At 50.7% G+C, this 20,836-nt stretch overlaps 1 protein-coding gene across 8 annotated transcripts in view; it reads left to right on the top strand.

Annotated features, from left to right (window-relative positions):
* Positions 1-2: 2 nt before the first annotated feature.
* The window catches only part of SLC35E2A (solute carrier family 35 member E2A), a 35,390-nt gene continuing 14,556 nt past the window's right edge, over positions 3-20,836 (top strand). Inside the window, exons 1-3 of one of the 8 annotated variants that reach the window (XM_043499878.1) lie at positions 10,401-10,579; positions 13,674-13,749; positions 20,069-20,595. In XM_043499878.1, coding sequence (XP_043355813.1) covers positions 20,271-20,595 — 325 coding nt within the window. In that variant the 5' untranslated portion in view covers positions 10,401-10,579; positions 13,674-13,749; positions 20,069-20,270. Of the gene's footprint in view, positions 227-392; positions 970-10,400; positions 10,580-12,644; positions 13,045-13,091; positions 13,750-13,778; positions 14,656-15,622; positions 15,719-18,919; positions 20,596-20,836 lie in introns of those variants that run through there. The other 7 variants (XM_038376952.2, XM_043499879.1, XM_043499881.1 and 4 more) reach the window with 7 other exon arrangements.

The raw sequence follows: 20,836 nt of genomic DNA, 5'->3' as shown, positions 1-20,836 counted from the left end.
GGGCTGGCGCTGAATTTTCCTCTTCTTCCTACGTACAGCTGGAGAGGGGCTGAGCTCCCCCCCCGTCCCTCCCCCCCCACAGCTGGAGGCTGACCCCGCAACAGCTGGATAGAGGCTCAATACCCCAACCTAAGCTGGTGCTGGAGAGGGCCCCCGGAGGCTGATCTCCCCCCCCCCTCCCGCAGCTGGAGAGGGGCCCCCGGAGGCTGAACCCCCCACCCCCAAGGTAGTGCTGGAGAGGGGCCCCCGGAGGCTGAACCCCCCACCCCCAAGGTAGTGCTGGAGAGGGGCCCCCGGAGGCTGAACCCCCCACCCCCAAGCTAATGCTGGAGAGGGGCCCCCGGAGGCTGAACCCCCCACCCCCAAGGTAGTGCTGGAGAGGGGCCCCCGGAGGCTGAACCCCCCACCCCCAAGCTAGTGCTGGAGAAGGGCCCCCGGGAGGCTGACCCTGCAATAGCTGGAGAGAGGCTCCTGGAGGCTGAACACCCCAACCCAAAATGGTGCTGGAGAGGGGCCCCTGGAGGGTGAACCTGCCCCCCATATATTGTGACATAAATATAATTAAGTGGTTACATGCAGGTATCTTCCCCATGAGGATCTGATCTAGTGCCCACTGGAGCATTAAAACTGGAGTGCTTGACTGTGCTGGGGGCAGAAACATCCTTTGGCCTAGGCTCAGTGACATGAGTATACTGAATATGTTGCTGTAACCTCTGTCCTTGCAGGCAACTGTATTAGTACTTGCTTCTGCTTATTAAATTATGTATTTCCACTGGCCTGAAAGGAGCTGATTACAGTTCTGGGTGGTGATGTGCCAAGATCAAGAAGCTTTCAAACCGTGTCTTCTCTGAGCATGTCTTTGCTGGAGAATAATACTGAGATGAATTAACAGACGATAGAGAGAAAAGAGCTGTTAGATCAAGTGCTCCATCTTTCTGCAGAGCAGGGAAGCCAATGTTTTTTACCCAGGTACCAATAATATCCTGTTCTCAGGCATTTTTTGATCTTTCCCCCAGCAAGGCTGGAATCCAGAGCTTGGTCCTTCAGCCTCATCCTTCCTTATGGTGCAAGTTGCCAATTTTTGCTATTTTTATCAGAAGTCTTATATTTATTACAGGAGTCTTTAAATGCTGCTTATGATGTATATGCTGTAATTGCTTAAATAAATGTGCATTTATAATTTATCCTCCTGATTAGCAAAAAAAGCAGCAAATGTAGTGTAAAGGCTATATTTAGTCACAGAAGTTTTAATGGTAACCAATCAACCTTCCTTTAGGAAAATAACTAAAAGTACAAATGCAAAACAAGGTTAAGACTAATAAGAACGTAAGAGTGGCCATACTGGATCAGACCAAAGTAGCCCAGTATCCATCTAGCCCAGTATCCTGTCTTCCAACAGTGGCCAGTGTCAGGTGCCCAAGAGAGAATGATTATCCCAGAACAGGTAATCATCAAGTGACCTAACAGAAGCTAGGGACACCAACCCTGCCCATTGTGACTAATAGCCGTTGATGGACCTATCCTCCATGATCTGATCTAGGTCATTTAAATCAAGATTTCCTGGTTTAAATCAGTTATTTAAATCAGTTCACCTTGGTCTTATCTTTTTTGTTCTCATTAATAAACTTGTCTTGTCAAATAGTTTAGACCACAATCTGACCAGTGAACTGTCAATCTTTGAAGAACAAATTGAGTGAGTTTTGCACCCAAGTATCCACTTCTGACTTGATATTTCTGTTTTGTCTACATGTAGTTCCTGTTTATCTCTAATCTAAATCTTCTTCCTTTAAACATGTTGTCTACCCAGTAATAGACAATACACCAACTATCCCCTCTCCACAGTCACAAACTAGCCAGATTCTCAAAAAGAAAAGGAGTACTTATGGCACCTTAGAGACTAACAAATTTATTAGAGCATAAGCTTTCGTGAGCTACAGCTCACTTCATCGGATGCATTTGGTGGAAAAAGCAGAGGAGAGATTTATATACACACACACACACAGAGAACATGAAACTGGGTTTATCATACACACTGTAAGGAGAGTAAAAAGAAAAGGAGTACTTGTGGCACCTTAGAGACTAACAAATTTATTAGTCTCTAAGGTGCCACAAGTACTCCTTTTCTTTTTGCGAATACAGACTAACACGGCTGCTACTCTGAAAACTGTAAGGAGAGTGATCACTTAAGATGAGCTATTACCAGCAGGAGGGGGGCAGGAAGAAAATCTTTTGTAGTTATAATCAAGATGGGCCATTTCCAGCAGCTGACAAGAACATCTGAGGAACAGTGGAGAGTGGGGGGGGGGGAGAAATAACATGGGGAAATAGTTTTACTTTGTGTAATGACCCATCCACTCCCAGTCTCTATTGAAGCCTAAGTTAAATGTATCCAGTTTGCAAATTAATTCCAATTCAGCAGTCTCTCGTTGGAGTCTGTTTTTGAAGCTTTTTTGTTGAAGTATAGCCACTCTTAGGTCTGTGATCGAGTGACGAGAGAGATTGAAGTGTTCTCCAACTGGTTTTTGAATGTTATAATTCTTGACGTCTGATTTGTGTCCATTCATTCTTTTACATAGAGACTGTCCAGTTTGGCCAATGTACATGGCAGAGGGGCATTGCTGGCACATGATGGCATAGCCAGATTCTAGTAGCCTCCCCAATTTTGACTCTCAGAATGAACTAGCAATTTTAGAAATTCCTATTTGTTTTTCCCATTTTGTTGAATGTTTGTCATAAAATTATATGTTGAGCATTTGTCTGTTTCTCCTGGAATCACCAATGTACATATACTTGGATTAAAGGGTGCATGATTGTGTTTTTCAGTTGCTGTGCCATACCCAATTATTTTCTGAATCACACTACTAAATTGTCTATATTGACATTTTAAATGTGCAAAATTGAAATAATAATACCCTCTAGTTTTCACTTCTGTAGATGTTGATCAGCACTGAGAAGACTTGAGTAGATTATTTGCCCACTCAGACATGTAAAGTATAACATTCTTTCCTGACTGCAGTTGTGATAGAAGATACTCTTGACATTTTAGAGGACTACCAGTAAAAACCAAGTCAGTGCACATTTATTATGATTAAGGCTCCAGAGTAGCCTCCGACTTCTAGAGAATATGGGGTGAAACTCTGGGCTCATTGAAGTAAATGGGAGTGTTTTGCCCTTGTCTTCTTCAATGGGGCCAGAATTTCATGCATGGTCCCTGCCTTAGTGGGTTTATATTTTGGAGTATCACATGAAGTTCAGTTATTGAAAGGTAAAGGAGGACAATGAATAATTTCAGATAAACCAGGTTTTAGAAAAATTTCAGTGTGATTAATAGATGTTAGATAATATGATCCTGTAGTGGATAATTAGGAATTGCTGATATTGAAAGTTTGAATAATAAAGGTTGAAGTGTAGTGTCTTCAGACCTTACTTTTGACGTATAGTTTTCTCTTTTACTTTTGGACTCAGTGGGTTTATGAAAGTTGAGCCCCCTTTCTGGCAGTGGTGGGGGGGAGTTTAAATTTTGTATGTTTAAACATGGGAAGGTTTGAAACACATATGTAACAGTAGAGGGCAGTATTACCCGTGTATCTATCAGTATTACAAGCCTGCATCTATCAAAATAAGGAGACTGGACCAGATTCATTGACTTCAGTAGAGTTATTCTGGATTTTCTACAGTGTAACTGGATAGATTTAGTCTACAGTCAGCAGAGTTTTGGACTGAGACAAATAACTCCAGGGCTTCCTTCATTTAGTCCATTACATTTTTATGTGTGTTTATTCATTAAATGCTGTTTACTCCAGAATTGTAGGTATTGTTTCTGAAATCTCTCCAGCTATGTGAGGGGATTTTGGCCCCAACGCTCATTACTGCTTGGCCGCACTACTGAGCCTGCCACCAAGGGGGGCTAGTCATGTGGGTGGGTTTTGTGAGGTCTTGTCCTCATTTCACACAATTTCACAGGTTGCTGCCTATGCAAGAGACAAGCCTGGTTTTCATGGCCACATCTTGAACCTCCAGAGTCCAAGCAGCCCCAAAGTGTCTTTGTGGACAGCGCCACATCATGAGGTGGCATCATGTCTCAAAGATGGCAACCTCAGCACTGCCCAGCTAGCACTCCTAAACAGGATGGGTTCACAGCCTTTGTTTGCTTCCCCCATTAGGGGCTGTCCCCCGTCACCCTGCCACCCCACCCAGGGTTCCCCATCCCTGCAATGGTGGTGGTGGGCTGTCTCTTCAAAAGCATTCTGCTCCCTGCCAGAAAATGGCTTCTCGTTTCTCTTTGGGGAGGCTGTGAAAGGGACCATGTCTGAAGAGAGGGTATAACTACGCCCTGTGGCAGGACCTCTCCCTACATGCTGGAGGGGGGCAAAAGGCACTCAGGCCCTCCAAGGATTTGGAGGGGTACCCTTTCTGGGAGGGTATGCAGGGCTCAGCTTCTCACCCCCTGGGATTGAGGGGTTAACCTTTCTGTGGGGCAATGAGGGGCTCAGTCCCCACAAGTGATTGGGGGTTATCCCTCCTGGGGGTGTGCAGAGCTCAGGCCACCAAGGATTGGGGCATTACACCTCCTGGGATTATGCAGGGCTCAGGATCCCCAGGGATGGGGGTGTTACCCCTCCTGGAGGGTGCAGGACTCAGGCCCCTGGGGGAAGGGGGAGTTACTCCACATGGGGGGTGCAGGGCTCAGGTCCCTGGGGGATGGGGGAGGTACCCCTCCTGGGGGGTGCAGGACTCAGGCCCCTGGGGGATGGGTGAGTTACTCCACATGGGGGGTGCAGGGCTCAGGTCCCTGGGGGAGGGGGGAGGTACCCCTCCTGGGGGGTGCGGGGCTCGGGCCCCTGGGGGAGGGGGAGGTACCCCTCCTGGGGGGTGCGGGGCTCGGGCCCCTGGGGGGTGCGGGGCTTGGGCCCCTGGGGGAGGGGGGAGGTACCCCTCCTGGGGGATGCGGGGTTTGGGCCCTTGGGGGACGGGAGAGGTACCCCTCCTGGGGGATGCGGGGCTCGGCCCCTGGGGGAGGGGGGAGTTACTCCACATGGGGGGGCAGGGCTCAGGTCCCTGGGGAGGGGGAGGTACCCCTCCCGGGGGGTGCGGGGCTCAGGCCCCTGGGGGAGGGGGGAGGTACCCCTCCCGGGGGGGGCGTGGCTCGGGCCCCTGGGGGAGGGGGGTGTTAGCCCGCTCGGGGGGGTGTTAGCCCTCCTGGGGGGTGCGGGGCTCGGGCCCCTGGGGGAGGGGGGAGGTACCCCTCCCGGGGGGGGCGGGGCTCGGGCCCCTGGGGGAGGGGGGTGTTAGCCCGCTCGGGGGGGTGTTACCCCTCCTGGGGGGTGCGGGGCTCGGGCCCCTGGGGGAGGGGGGAGGTACCCCTCCTGGGGGATGCGGGTTTGGGCCCTTGGGGGACGGGAGAGGTACCCCTCCTGGGGGGTGCGGGGCTCGGCCCCTGGGGGAGGGGGGAGTTACTCCACATGGGGGGTGCAGGGCTCAGGTCCCTGGGGGAGAGGGGAGGTACCCCTCCCGGGGGGTGCGGGGCTCGGGCCCCTGGGGGAGGGGGGAGGTACCCCTCCCGGGGGGCGGGGCTCAGGTCCCTGGGGGAGGGGGGTGTTAGCCCGCTCGGGGGGGTGTTACCCCTCCTGGGGGGTGCGGGGCTCGGGCCCCTGGGGGAGGGGGGAGGTACCCCTCCCGGGGGGGGCGGGGCTCGGGCCCCTGGGGGAGGGGGGTGTTAGCCCGCTCGGGGGGGTGTTACCCCTCCTGGGGGGTGCGGGGCTCGGGCCCCTGGGGGGTGCGGGGCTTGGGTTAAATGCTGTTTACTCCAGAATTGTAGGTATTGTTTCTGAAATCTCTCCAGCTATGTGAGGGGATTTTGGCCCCAACGCTCATTACTGCTTGGCCGCACTACTGAGCCTGCCACCAAGGGGGGCTAGTCATGTGGGTGGGTTTTGTGAGGTCTTGTCCTCATTTCACACAATTTCACAGGTTGCTGCCTATGCAAGAGACAAGCCTGGTTTTCATGGCCACATCTTGAACCTCCAGAGTCCAAGCAGCCCCAAAGTGTCTTTGTGGACAGCGCCACATCATGAGGTGGCATCATGTCTCAAAGATGGCAACCTCAGCACTGCCCAGCTAGCACTCCTAAACAGGATGGGTTCACAGCCTTTGTTTGCTTCCCCCATTAGGGGCTGTCCCCCGTCACCCTGCCACCCCACCCAGGGTTCCCCATCCCTGCAATGGTGGTGGTGGGCTGTCTCTTCAAAAGCATTCTGCTCCCTGCCAGAAAATGGCTTCTCGTTTCTCTTTGGGGAGGCTGTGAAAGGGACCATGTCTGAAGAGAGGGTATAACTACGCCCTGTGGCAGGACCTCTCCCTACATGCTGGAGGGGGGCAAAAGGCACTCAGGCCCTCCAAGGATTTGGAGGGGTACCCTTTCTGGGAGGGTATGCAGGGCTCAGCTTCTCACCCCCTGGGATTGAGGGGTTAACCTTTCTGTGGGGCAATGAGGGGCTCAGTCCCCACAAGTGATTGGGGGTTATCCCTCCTGGGGGTGTGCAGAGCTCAGGCCACCTAGGATTGGGGCATTACACCTCCTGGGATTATGCAGGGCTCAGGATCCCCAGGGATGGGGGTGTTACCCCTCCTGGAGGGTGCAGGACTCAGGCCCCTGGGGGAGGGGGGAGTTACTCCACATGGGGGGTGCAGGGCTCAGGTCCCTGGGGGATGGGGGAGGTACCCCTCCTGGGGGGTGCAGGACTCAGGCCCCTGGGGGATGGGTGAGTTACTCCACATGGGGGGTGCAGGGCTCAGGTCCCTGGGGGAGGGGGGAGGTACCCCTCCTGGGGGGTGCGGGGCTCGGGCCCCTGGGGGAGGGGGAGGTACCCCTCCTGGGGGTGCGGGGCTCGGGTCCCTGGGGGGTGCGGGGCTTGGGCCCCTGGGGGAGGGGGGAGGTACCCCTCCTGGGGGATGCGGGGTTTGGGCCCTTGGGGGACGGGAGAGGTACCCCTCCTGGGGGGTGCGGGGCTCGGCCCCTGGGGGAGGGGGGAGTTACTCCACATGGGGGGGCAGGGCTCAGGTCCCTGGGGGAGGGGGAGGTACCCCTCCCGGGGGGTGCGGGGCTCGGGCCCCTGGGGGAGGGGGGAGGTACCCCTCCCGGGGGGGGCGTGGCTCGGGCCCCTGGGGGAGGGGGGTGTTAGCCCGCTCGGGGGGGTGTTAGCCCTCCTGGGGGGTGCGGGGCTCGGGCCCCTGGGGGAGGGGGGAGGTACCCCTCCCGGGGGGGCGGGGCTCGGGCCCCTGGGGGAGGGGGGTGTTAGCCCGCTCGGGGGGGTGTTACCCCTCCTGGGGGGTGCGGGGCTCGGGCCCCTGGGGGGTGCGGGGCTTGGGCCCCTGGGGGAGGGGGGAGGTACCCCTCCTGGGGGATGCGGGGTTTGGGCCCTTGGGGGACGGGAGAGGTACCCCTCCTGGGGGGTGCGGGGCTCGGCCCCTGGGGGAGGGGGGAGTTACTCCACATGGGGGGTGCAGGGCTCAGGTCCCTGGGGGAGAGGGGAGGTACCCCTCCCGGGGGGTGCGGGGCTCGGGCCCCTGGGGGAGGGGGGAGGTACCCCTCCCGGGGGGGCGGGGCTCAGGTCCCTGGGGGAGGGGGGTGTTAGCCCGCTCGGGGGGGTGTTACCCCTCCTGGGGGAGGGGGGCTCGGGCCCCTGGGGGAGGGGGGAGGTACCCCTCCCGGGGGGGGCGGGGCTCGGGCCCCTGGGGGAGGGGGGTGTTAGCCCGCTCGGGGGGGTGTTACCCCTCCTGGGGGGTGCGGGGCTCGGGCCCCTGGGGGGTGCGGGGCTTGGGCCCCTGGGGGAGGGGGGAGGTACCCCTCCTGGGGGATGCGGGGTTTGGGCCCTTGGGGGACGGGAGAGGTACCCCTCCTGGGGGGTGCGGGGCTCGGCCCCTGGGGGAGGGGGGAGTTACTCCACATGGGGGGTGCAGGGCTCAGGTCCCTGGGGGAGAGGGGAGGTACCCCTCCGGGGGGGTGCGGGGCTCGGGCCCCTGGGGGAGGGGGGAGGTACCCCTCCCGGGGGGGCGGGGCTCAGGTCCCGGGGGGAGGGGGGTGTTAGCCCGCTCGGGGGGGTGTTACCCCTCCTGGGGGGTGCGGGGCTCGGGCCCCTGGGGGAGGGGGGAGGTACCCCTCCCGGGGGGGGCGGGGCTCGGGCCCCTGGGGGAGGGGGGTGTTAGCCCGCTCGGGGGGGGTGTTACCCCTCCTGGGGGGTGCGGGGCTCGGGCCCCTGGGGAGGGGGGAGGTACCCCTCCCGGGGGGGCGGGGCTCAGGTCCCTGGGGGAGGGGGGTGTTAGCCCGCTCGGGGGGTGTTACCCCTCCTGGGGGGTGCGGGGCTCGGGCCCCTGGGGGAGGGGGGAGGTACCCCTCCCGGGGGGGCGGGGCTCAGGTCCCTGGGGGAGGGGGGTGTTAGCCCGCTCGGGGGGGTGTTACCCCTCCTGGGGGGTGCGGGGCTCGGGCCCCGGGGGGCGGGGGGAGGTACCCCTCCCGGGGGGGCGGGGCTCGGGCCCCTGGGGGAGGGGGGTGTTAGCCCGCTCGGGGGGGGGTTACCCCTCCTGGGGGGTGCGGGGCTCGGGCCCCTGGGGAGGGGGGAGGTACCCCTCCCGGGGGGGCGGGGCTCAGGTCCCTGGGGGAGGGGGGTGTTAGCCCGCTCGGGGGGGTGTTACCCCTCCTGGGGGGTGCGGGGCTCGGGCCCCTGGGGGAGGGGGGAGGTACCCCTCCCGGGGGGGCGGGGCTCAGGTCCCTGGGGGAGGGGGGTGTTAGCCCGCTCGGGGGGGTGTTACCCCTCCGGGGGGGTGCGGGGCTCGGGCCCCTGGGGGAGGGGGGAGGTACCCCTCCCGGGGGGGGCGGGGCTCGGGCCCCGGGGGGAGGGGGGGTGTTAGCCCGCTCGGGGGGGTGTTACCCCTCCTGGGGGGTGCGGGGCTCGGGCCCCTGGGGGAGGGGGGAGGTACCCCTCCCGGGGGGGGGCGGGGCTCGGGCCCCTGGGGGAGGGGGGTGTTAGCCCGCTCGGGGGGGGGTTACCCCTCCTGGGGGGTGCGGGGCTCGGCCCCTGGGGGAGGGGGGAGTTACTCCACATGGGGGGGGCAGGGCTCAGGTCCCTGGGGGAGAGGGGAGGTACCCCTCCCGGGGGGGGCGGGGCTCGGGCCCCTGGGGGGGGGGGGAGGTACCCCTCCGGGGGGGGCGGGGCTCAGGTCCCTGGGGGAGGGGGGTGTTAGCCCGCTCGGGGGGTGTTACCCCTCCTGGGGGGTGCGGGGCTCGGGCCCCTGGGGGAGGGGGGAGGTACCCCTCCCGGGGGGGGCGGGGCTCGGGCCCCTGGGGGAGGGGGGTGTTAGCCCGCTCGGGGGGGTGTTACCCCTCCTGGGGGGTGCGGGGCTCGGGCCCCTGGGGGAGGGGGGAGGTACCCCTCCCGGGGGGGCGGGGCTCGGCTCAGGTCCCTGGGGGAGGGGGGTGTTAGCCCGCTCGGGGGGGTGTTACCCCTCCTGGGGGGTGCGGGGCTCGGGCCCCTGGGGGAGGGGGGAGGTACCCCTCCCGGGGGGGCGGGGCTCAGGTCCCTGGGGGAGGGGGGTGTTAGCCCGCTCGGGGGGGTGTTACCCCTCCTGGGGGGTGCGGGGCTCGGGCCCCTGGGGGAGGGGGGAGGTACCCCTCCCGGGGGGGCGGGGCTCGGGCCCCTGGGGGAGGGGGGTGTTAGCCCGCTCGGGGGGGTGTTAGCCCTCCTGGGGGGTGCGGGGCTCGGGCCCCTGGGGGAGGGGGGAGGTACCCCTCCCGGGGGGGGCGGGGCTCGGGCCCCTGGGGGAGGGGGGTGTTAGCCCGCTCGGGGGGGTGTTACCCCTCCTGGGGGGTGCGGGGCTCGGCCCCTGGGGGAGGGGGGAGTTACTCCACATGGGGGGTGCAGGGCTCAGGTCCCTGGGGGAGAGGGGAGGTACCCCTCCCGGGGGGTGCGGGGCTCGGGCCCCTGGGGGAGGGGGGAGGTACCCCTCCCGGGGGGGCGGGGCTCAGGTCCCTGGGGGAGGGGGGTGTTAGCCCGCTCGGGGGGGTGTTACCCCTCCTGGGGGGTGCGGGGCTCGGGCCCCTGGGGGAGGGGGGAGGTACCCCTCCCGGGGGGGGCGGGGCTCGGGCCCCTGGGGGAGGGGGGTGTTAGCCCGCTCGGGGGGGTGTTACCCCTCCTGGGGGGTGCGGGGCTCGGGCCCCTGGGGGAGGGGGGAGGTACCCCTCCCGGGGGGGCGGGGCTCGGCTCAGGTCCCTGGGGGAGGGGGGTGTTAGCCCGCTCGGGGGGGTGTTACCCCTCCTGGGGGGTGCGGGGCTCGGGCCCCCGCCCGGGAGGCTGCCGGTGGAGCCGGGTAGGGCGTTCCTAGCCAGCCCGCAGCGCCGGCCCCGCTCCCAACGCCGCGGCGGAGGCCGGTTGGCCCTGCGGGCAGCGGGCGAGGACAGAGCTTGGTCGGCCCGGGCGGGGGGAGCTGAGTGGCGCCTCCTCCCCCCCGAGCCCCGAGCGGCGGAATGGCTCGCGCCGGGACGGCGGGGAGGGGCTGGGCTGGGCTGAGGTCCGGCGAGAGGCAGGTGGGGCAGGCGGTTCTTTGGGGGTCTGTGCTGGGGGAGGGGCAGGCGGTTCTTTGGGAAGGGTGTTGCTGGGGGGAGGCGGTTTATTGGGGTGGCCTGTGGTGGGGGAGGGGCAGGTGGTTTATTTTGGTGGGGTCTCTAGTGGGGGGGGCAGGTGGTTTATTTTGGGGGGGGGTCTGTGGTGGGGGAGGGGCAGGCGGTTATTTGGGGGGTTCTTTGCTGGAGGAGGAGGCAGGTGGATTATTTAGTGGGTCTCTGCTGGGGGAGGGGCAGGTGGTTTATTTTGGGGGGTCTCTGGTGGGGGAGGGGCAGGTGGTTTATTTTGGGGGGGTCTCTAGTGGGGGAGGGGCAGGCGGTTATTTGGGGGGTTCTTTGCTGGAGGAGGGGGCAGGTGGATTATTTAGTGGGTCTCTGCTGGGGGAGGGGCAGGCGGTTTATTGGGGGTTTCTGCTGGGGAGGGGCAGGTGGTTTATGGGGGGGTCTGCTGGGGGGAGGTGGTCTCTGTTGTGGGTAGTGGATAGGTGCAGTATCACAATGGCAGGTATAATCTGGGGGGGGGGTGTCCCTGGACTGGGAGTTGGGAGCTTGTGGGGGTCTAATCCTGACTGCTACAAACTGACTTTAGGCAAGTCTGTGTGTCTGTTTCTCTTTCGGTAAAATGGGCATAATATCACCTGCGTTGCTTTGTAGAACGATTGGGGATCTGTGATCGAGGCACTATGTAGGTGTTGATTTGATCATCTTTGACTATGAGTTTTGCTTCTCCCTGAGACAGTAGTTTTGAGTGTTTACTCTTCTGACCTCTGAAGTAAAATAACTAAAAACACTTTTATGGCTGACAGTTTGCAGAATTTGAAACAACTAAGGCTTGTTTCATAGCATAACCAGTGGTGATCTAGCAACAAAAAATGGTTTTGAAATAAATTCACAATTGTAGGCTTCCCCTTCTCCCTCCTGCAAAGTTCCTTGCATGAGACTATCAGGAATTCAGCTCCTAGGAAGTGGTATCATTCTATTCTAAGTATTTAAACCCAGGGCTCAATGTGAGTGCAGGGCTCTGCCTGTGTGGAGCCGCTTGTTGCAGTCCGGAAAGTGCAGCTGTCAGGAATGTGGCATGAAATCTGTGTGCTGAGTTACACTTCTGTTCAAGGTGGACCCTTCCAGATAAGAGTATCAATTCTGAACTACAGCTCTCATTTTTATGCCTTAGAATCCTTAATGTTTCCATTTTGGAGGGTAATTAATAATTGGATTAATACACAAGCTTCTCACCTCTGGAGATGAAGGTTGAAAGCCTGGAATAGGTCATGAGTGAAAATATTACTTTTTAAAAAAAACACGTGTATTCATTTGTTTGATCAGCTCAGTCTAGTCTTCAGGACAGAGATGTCTGCATTGCAAAGCTGCTGTATGATTTACAGTTGAGTTCTAGAGAGGCCTTGCACTGGATTATAAGTCAGGATTGATTTAGATGCATTTGCTGTGCTGTGTGGGATTCCCTGAACTGGAATAGTAAAGATGCTCCAAGATTGTTGTGCACTAGCAGATCTTATAACAATCTATCATGGCAGTTCCAATAAGCATACTGAGTATTTCTATACTTGAAGAGTTTTAATGAAGTATCAAACAACTTCAATCTTGCTCTTAGTATTCAAATGCTGACATTTCTCAAAAGCGAGTGTTGTGTGGTCTTTGCTTAGCAGCCACAACTTAAATACTTGCTCATAAGTGTCTTGAGTGTTCTGATCTCTGTATAATGAAATGCATGTTTTTAAATGTTTAGAATTATATTTTATGCATGTTTGTCACTCTGTAGGCAATGTTTAAGTGACCCATATTGCATACTAGATTAAAATGAGAGATGTGCACACAGAGCTTTTGTCTGCAGAGTACTATGATTGGCAGGGGAAGGGGGTTGGGATTTGTCTTTCCCAGTAGATTAGCTTTATTCACTACTTTAAATAGTTTGCATCCATCTTCCTCTGGTGTTTTGAGATGAAAAAGAGTTTGTTTACAGGATACTTTGCAGAAATTGCCCAAGGAGAATATCCTGTTTCATATAAGAGATGTATTGTAATATCTTATGAACATTAATATACTGTTTACACTTGAACTCACAATTAGGGTAAATTTGTTGTCCCAGTCATCACAAAAGTCTCTTCAGATTGCTTATTGAATTTCCAGTCTCTGAAAAATAAGTGGACTAAGAGGAAAATTCTCCTCTCAGGTGCACAAGGCAGATCTTGATCTTTAGAGTCTGCTTCCTTAATGGCAGACACACCTAGGTCAGGTGCGCAGGGTATCTGATTTGAAGCCAATCAGTTGGGTACAAGGGCAGAATTTTGCACTAAAGATTCAGTGAAATACCTGAAAATGACATGAGCTGAGAAATTGAAGTGTCCAGAAGAAACTATTAGACCATACATCACATACACAAGAAATTCTCAGCAATTAAAACTCTTCAAGTATAGAAATACTCAGTATGCTTATTGGAACTGCCATGATAGATTGTTATAAGGTTATTCAGTGTACTGTGTACTCAAAATATTGAGCTGTAATATGCATTTAACAGATAAGATACCAAGTGTATTGGGAATGATATTTTTTATTTCTACTCTATTGTATATCGTATTTCTTGTTAGCATACATGTTTTCTTTTATAATGTGATTCTTTTATGTTCTTTATATTGTTTTTCTTGACGTGCTATCTTTCATTATTTTAATGTATTTTTCTGGTCAATTTAAAACAGTAAATGTGTGTGCACGCATATTTTATCTATGACATAAATCCTATGTATCTGGATTTTAGTCTTATGCAACTTCTGCATATTATATATAATAACACATACTTCTAAATAAGGGTCATAATTACATTTGTCTCCAAAAGGTTAGTTTAAATAACTGTTGTGAAGATTTTGATCCTGTGTTAGGTAGTGAGGCAGTCTTATATAGAACAAGGTTTGATACCCAAGTTGGTTTTGAATCTGCAGTTACTTTTATCTCTCCTGGTCTTTTGTTGTTAATCAGAACCTGGCTCTGAAAGGCTCTTGGCTTTTTCACTTTGTAAACAAGATTACTGGGTGTTCTTAAATAGAGTTGGATGGAAACAGTCCAATCATCTGTAGCTCTGCTACAGAAGTTCTCAAAAGGATTGTGCGAGGAAAATTCAGGTCAGTGTTGTAATTTCTGCTCAGTGTCTCCAACTGGATTTTCACCAGCTGCCTCTTGTTTCCTTGGCGCGTCTGATGCATTTCTAGAGGTAAAAACTTTTGCCTATTTTTAAATTTGTTGTAAGTAAAGCTGGAGGAAAATTTTTGGATGAATAGTATTGTTTGACCTGAAAATATTTGCAAAATTGACACACACAGTTTTGGCCATTCACAAAAAAGGAGGAGAAGGAAGAGGTAGTTCCACCCTCTCCCTGCCTTATAATATTTGGCCCTGTGTTGGAGATCCAAGATTGAATCCCTACTCTAGAACAGATCCAAACCAGTTTTGTTTTGTTTTTTAAATTTCAAACTGTCACCAAACTGAAAAATTAGTTATTCTCCCAATTCTAGTTGGAATTGATTGTCTTGCTATATAAGCTTTAATCAAGACCGATTTATTAACTTGTCCACCATACTCAGTTACATTAGTTTGGAATGTTATGCTTTAGTGTTTGTGTTGTGTTGACTAAAATTTGTGTTGACTAAAGAACTATAGATAGTTAGATAGCAGAATGTAATTATCAATAGTCTTACTGATCTGCAATGTTGATTTAGTGGCAAAGAGTCCTGTGGTACCTTATAGACTAACAGATGTATTGGAGCATAAGCTTTCGTAGGTGAATACCCACTTCTTCGGATGCATGTAGTGGAAATTTCCAGAGGCAGGTATGTGTTGGTTTAGTTGATTTAAAAGGACACTGGTCCTTTCTTTTGTATTTTCTAGAAAGAAAAAAAATCTTTCTTCAGAAGTATGTTTTCTTTCTGAGTACTTGGAGAAGAACAATCACCTTATACTCTGCAGAACTGTTATGATGACTGGTTGTCTTGAAGAAAACTTCTAGATAAGATAGGTTTATCCATTACACAGTATCCTACGGATTGTCACCTTGATATTGTTCCTCTAGTTGTGCAAACTGGCTGCTGCCATCAGTAAGAGTATATTTATGACAAAGGCCACTTATTTGTTGTCTAACACACTTTTCTTATCAAATTCTTTAAGAAAATATTGCTGCTTCAGTGAGCTGTCAGTTTCAGTTTAGAGTATTTATGGTCAAACTGTGAACTTTTAGAAATGGAGAGGAAGGTGGAATGGGATTTTTTTTTAAAAGATATGCTGTAGTTCAAAAATCATTATTTTGGGGGTAATTTTTTGGCCTGTGTTATGATGGTCCTCACTGGCCTTGGAATCTATGGGTACATCTACACGTCAAAAAAAAAAAAATCAATCCTGTGGCAGCAAGATTCAGTGGCCACATCAGCAGACTCGGGCTTGTGTTATGGGGCTAAAAACAGAAGTGTAGACATTTGGGCTTGCGCACGTGCCCAGGCTCTGGAATCTGGGGAGTGTCTCAGAGCCCAGGCTCCAGCATGAGTGGGAACATCTACAGTGGTATTTTTAGCCCCATAGTGCAACCTCCATGAGTCCAAGTCAGTGGACCTGGGCTCTGAGATTCACTGCTGTGGGTGGTTTTTTTTTTTCAGTATAGATGTATCCTATGAGTCTACAAGTGCAGGATATCCTTCAAACAGTTTCTCAAATGTGATGTTTTCGTGCCTAACTAAGAGGTAGCAGTCTCTGGATTCTTATCTAGTTTCTTCTTTTGTACTCCAGTATTGATTTGAGTCACTCAAAGGTTTTATTGTGTATTAATTTTCTCATTTTTAATGTAGCATGCTTTATTTTTAATGCATTTTCGGTGTTGGGAGTGAACTAGGGAAGCTGTATAAAGTACACTGCATGCTGCTTGTTCTAACATGCCAGAAGAGTCAATTTCTGTGTGTAATCCAGCACAGTCTCCCAACTACTGCCACGTTTTCATCTATCTGTAAACAGCATGACTGTTGGTATCAGGGGAAGAAGACCAAATTAATCCCAGATGGGGACCTATTTCAGCCAGTGTCAGACTTTCCAGTTAATTTAAGGTAGCAGGTCAGTAATTTGGGTGTGTATGTTTGTTTTCTCTTAAAATCCTTTCATTGCTAGAGTGTTAACTTTTACTGAATGTCATGCTGTTTAACAAAATGATACCAAATATGATATAAAAATGTTGCAGGGGCTGGGAACCTCATTATTATATTTTGTTGCCCTTATTACTATAGCACCAGTGGCACTATCTCAAGGCTGCGATTGCACTTTCATTTTAAATATTCAGGGTATTTTCTCTGAGCTAAAAAGTAGGAAACCAGGAACTGTTTCTACCCAACTAAAAAAAGGAAAAAAAGTGTAGCTATTCGCTCTGCAAATTATGAATATTTCAGCAGGATTGTGCCGGGCACAAGGGAGCCACAAAATATTAGCCACTGTATTGGATTCACTACATCTGCACCCAAGGGGCAAAGCCAAGCCACCATATGTTGTGATCCTTTCATATCTCAGAAGGGTATGGCAAGTCATTGGTTTGATGCAATACTCCCAAGGTGTACCAGGGGCTATAAGAAATAGTAATGCTGATTCAGTAGATAGCAGTCTTTCCTTTGTTTCATTACTGAACAAAAATAATAGAATGGAAGTAGGGGACACAGTGTTGCTAAAACTGCTGTCATCTTGATATTATTTGACCATTTGTCACTAAAAAGCCCAAGTGACTTGGCTAAATTCCAACTTGTGTAATTACATTCCACGAACCAAAGTTCCCACTGCAGTTTCAAGTGGATATATTCTTCACTTCCTGTCTTTCATTATTGTGTGAAGTTACTTTGCACTATAAACAGTTTTTACAGTTGGGAGTTTTGTTTCTTGAGTGTGGGAATTGTGAAGTCTTAATTCTTATGCTGGAAGGAATCAGAACAACATTGTACTATCCCATCAAGTTCTCCAGAGATGGAGAGTCCTCTCTGAAGTTTGCCACTATTGTCCTATATTTCCAGGTAGTGGATTGCTCTGAAGACAGCTGAAACCCACCTCCAGGCCAGAGAGTGATTTTTTCGGTTTATTTTAATCCCCTGCAAATGTAATGCTTGTGCAGAAATAGCTGAGTATTACTACAGTATAATTGCTTTATAGTGAGTAACTGACACATTGCTTTTCCCCACTCTGCATCATTCCCTTTTATTCCATTGATTTATATTTTTTTAAAAAATCCCATTTGTATGAAAATAGGTCTCCTTTGCTGTAGTAGGAATTTAACAAGTGAATTCTTCCCCAATCAGAGACCAGCATATTGCCCTAGGAAGATGTTTTGCTGTGTAATCTCCATGGTTTGTGTCCTTGTACCTTTTTCCCCCACCCTTTAAAACCAAGTTCTTGAAGGGAGGACACAGTTACTGTATATGTGGCAAAGAACTCAATCTTGGATTCCCTATCTTCATTAACAGTTCAATAAACAGAGTACTGATCTTAAGACAGAAGACTCAGTCCAATTCTGCTGTACATTAAATGGCTATGAATGATAAAGATAAATATTTTATGACATTTAATATCTCTCTTGGCTAGCAGCTGCTGTAGTCTATTGTAGTCAATGTAAATTTAATCAAGGGAATTCTGTGAGAAAGGATACAGGGTTGAAATACTTCTCAAAGCTTATGGACAGGTATAATAAAACACAGATTTACTGAGAACCAGTCAGCAGTTGAAGCAGCTTACCTCCCATCCCCACCTCTAGGATTTCATGTGCCTCTCCTCAGAGACACTGTTGTAGGTTCCTCCAATCCTGGATCACTGTGGAACAGGGATGTGTCTTTCACTATGCTGACGGGTGTTTTGGGAAGCTGGTTGACTGGCTGGGTTCAAACCTGACTTTTATGAATCTCTTATTTTTCCCAAATATTTTAGCTGTCTCCCTGAAACCTTTGGAAAATTGATGTTATTCTTAATAAATTTATAATCAGCAGATAATGACTAGAGCTGATATGAACGGTTTTCCTGCTAGCGAGCTTTAGAATTGGACATAGTTTTTAATGAGATTGCTACCATTCATTTCATTTGGTCAGGCCAAGTCATCAGATTGTTAAATTCTCAGATACTATGGTAGTGGGGTAACTTATAAGTACTAGAGAGAGAGCGAGAGAGCAGTACCGCGCCTAAATCTATCCCTGTGCAACTGAAGAAAATGTTCATTTTTTTCCCAGGGAAATGTTAAATGTTAGCAATTCTGGTCCACTAACAGCTTCAGAAATTAGTCATCCTCAGATCATGAGATCCTACAATTTCATGGCCTTGTTCTGCATGAATGTTTGAGGATGCATGTGGGCAAATCCAGGCTGAACTAGTTGGATCAGAGGGCAAGGGGGCTTTCCGTATTATTATAGAATTTACAATTATGTAAAACTCAGTGCTTCAAAGTGTTAGAGAAGAAAGGACTTTGCCCAGAATTTGTGCACAGCACTCTTAAGCAATTTGTCTGTTTAAAAAAAAAAATACTGACTGTATTTAGCTCATAGGTCAAATTAACCACTATAAAAGCATTTTTGGATCAACATGAATATATTATGTACTGGAATCAGTATAGGAAGAGCCAGTACCCTCATAACAATGCTGCTGCTGGTAGAAGAAAAAGGGCCAGGAGTGGATAGGTGGAGGTCCATTTTGCTACAGAATAAAAGTAATATCTGCAAAGTAGAAACTTTCAATACAAAACAGTTGAAGTTCAGTGGGAATACAAAAGCTGTGATATAGTGAAACTTATTCACTTTTCAGTCTCATTTATCAAAGGTTTTGTAATACCCAAGTCAAGTCTGGCTTAAAAAAAAAAGTAAAGAAAGCAAATATGTATCCTGGCCAATTTACTGAATAAACATTTTCCCATAAAACCAGTGCATTAGCTCTTGCTAACTCCTGTGGGTTTTGTACTTGCTGCATAGTGTTTGCTGTGCTGCCATTGTTCAGATGCACTGTGGTATAACAACCTCATTATAGACATTGTTTCCAAAATGACCATGGTAACCTGCCACAAAATAGTGGCATTTTTTAAACTCTTCTATCAGTTGAGTGTCCTCAGAGCCACTGATACTCTAAATCAGTGATACTAAGACCTCAGTGGTTCAGGAGCCAACTTAGCAATCAGCATTACTCAAAAGAGCCACAGTAATGTGAATTCATAGTTTCATTTACCATTTTGTGTGTGTGTGTGTGTGTGTGTGTGTGTGTGTATATATATATATATATATATATATATATATATATATATATGTATGTATTCTCATAGCAAAATGACTGATCAAGTATTATTATTTTATCAGCTACAATTGGTTAATAACATAGTAAATGCATCCTGTTCCGTTTATAATTTAGTTTATTAATAATTAAATCACACAATGTTTTAACATCATGTGCTGCAAAGAGCCACAGGAGACAAAGTAAAGAGCCACTTTGTGGCTTTCGAGCCTTAGTCTGTGTCACTGCTCTAAATATATCTTTCCAACTTGCTCATTCATGTAGGAACTACTTGTTTGGAACCATGAAAGGCCCCACCTATAATTCATTTCCTTTCTACCTGAGCTGTTCTTTTGTCTTCGCTCTCCCCCACTCCCAAAATATGGACTACAAACTAAAAAAGTAATCTGTTTGTGGCTTTTTATGCTGATGGTAAAAAGTTACTATAGAACAGTTTAGCCCTTGTTGTAAACTTTGGACCCTATTTGTGAAAACAGATCAGTTGCCTTACTGTGATTATGTCACATAGTTTATATGGAAGAACAGACAGCATAGAGTGTTGTTCCTTGTTCTTTTACTCACTAAATTCTTCTGTGGTTCACCAGACTTTGTGTAACTCATAAGAGAATAGAAATGAAGAGACATGCTCTATTGCTGATAACTGGCTTGTAAAGTAGTGATTGACTCTTACGTGGAGATTTTTCCACCAACTGGTTGTCAAGATTGGATGCTTTTCTAAAAGCTCTGCTCTAGGAATTATTTTGGGGATGTTCTATGGCCTGTGTTATACAGGAGGTGAGAGAGATGATCACAATGGTCCTTTCTGGCCTTGGAATGTATGAATAAGCAGAACAGAGAACAGCACATTGAATAAGAATAGATTCTCTAATTGAAAGTGAAGGTATTCACTTAATATATTTTGATGGAGAGGAAAAAACAGACCTTTGGGGTTTCATTTTGCCAGTGCTATCTTGAGCACTTCAAAAGCTATGTTTAAGCAAGATTTTCTTCTAGGACTTGATATCTTGATCATGCTAGCAGGGAGAAATCAATTTTTAAAACAAATACAAATCTTTATCCTCTTCATAACCTGCAGATGAAACATGGCATTTCTGTGATGTGAAATATTCAGAAAATGAAAGTGTACTCGGATAACTGTGAACTTTCCTTCTTTTTTTAAATCTTCAGAAAAAGCAGTTGACCATCGGAAGGCAGTATGTGAAGTTTATTTCTAAACAAGATGTTGCCTGGAGGACCAAATAAACTTTTATGAACCATTGGAGCTGAAAGATTAATTACATGACGTTATTTTTGTCTCTTCACTGTGCAGTTCTATATCAAGTCAATGTTGTTTTATGTTAAAACCAAACAGTAGTCTCCTGACATCAACATGTCGTCTGTAACAAACACTCAGACTCTGGCAGACTTTGATCCTCCTGTCCCTGAGGAAAAGTCAAAGGGGAAATCATTATTTCAGCTGGGCCCTTTCTTTGCTAACAGGAGTGAGAAAATTGTAATTGCCAGGAGTGACAGTGTACCAGAAGAAAATGTACTAAAAATAACCATCACCGAGACTACAGTCATTGAGTCGGACTTGGGCATCTGGAATTATCATGCTCTGATCTACCTCACACTGTGGTTTTTCTTTAGCTTTTGTACCCTTTTTCTTAACAAATACATCCTTTCACTACTGGAAGGAGAACCCAGCATGCTAGGTAATTATGATTTTCGTTATAAGCTTCGGTTCCATTAAAATATTTGAGTGTCAGATTCTGTGTGATAGACTTAAACTGACGAGTGGTTTGTTCAGAGTGAGAGCAGCATGGTCAAGTGGTCTAAGCACAGGACTGGGATCTAGGAATGCCTAAGTTGTCATTTTGGCCTTGACATGGACTCCCTCTGGCTTTTAGTGAATCTGCTAAATCTCTGTGCCTCAGTTTCCCCCTCTGTAAGGTG

Source organism: Dermochelys coriacea, chromosome 18 (genome assembly GCF_009764565.3).
Source record: "Dermochelys coriacea isolate rDerCor1 chromosome 18, rDerCor1.pri.v4, whole genome shotgun sequence".
In the NCBI taxonomy this organism is placed as follows: Eukaryota; Metazoa; Chordata; order Testudines; family Dermochelyidae; genus Dermochelys; species Dermochelys coriacea.
The sequence above is the reverse complement of the archived record's forward strand: the minus strand, read 5'-3'. Positions and strand labels throughout refer to the sequence as shown.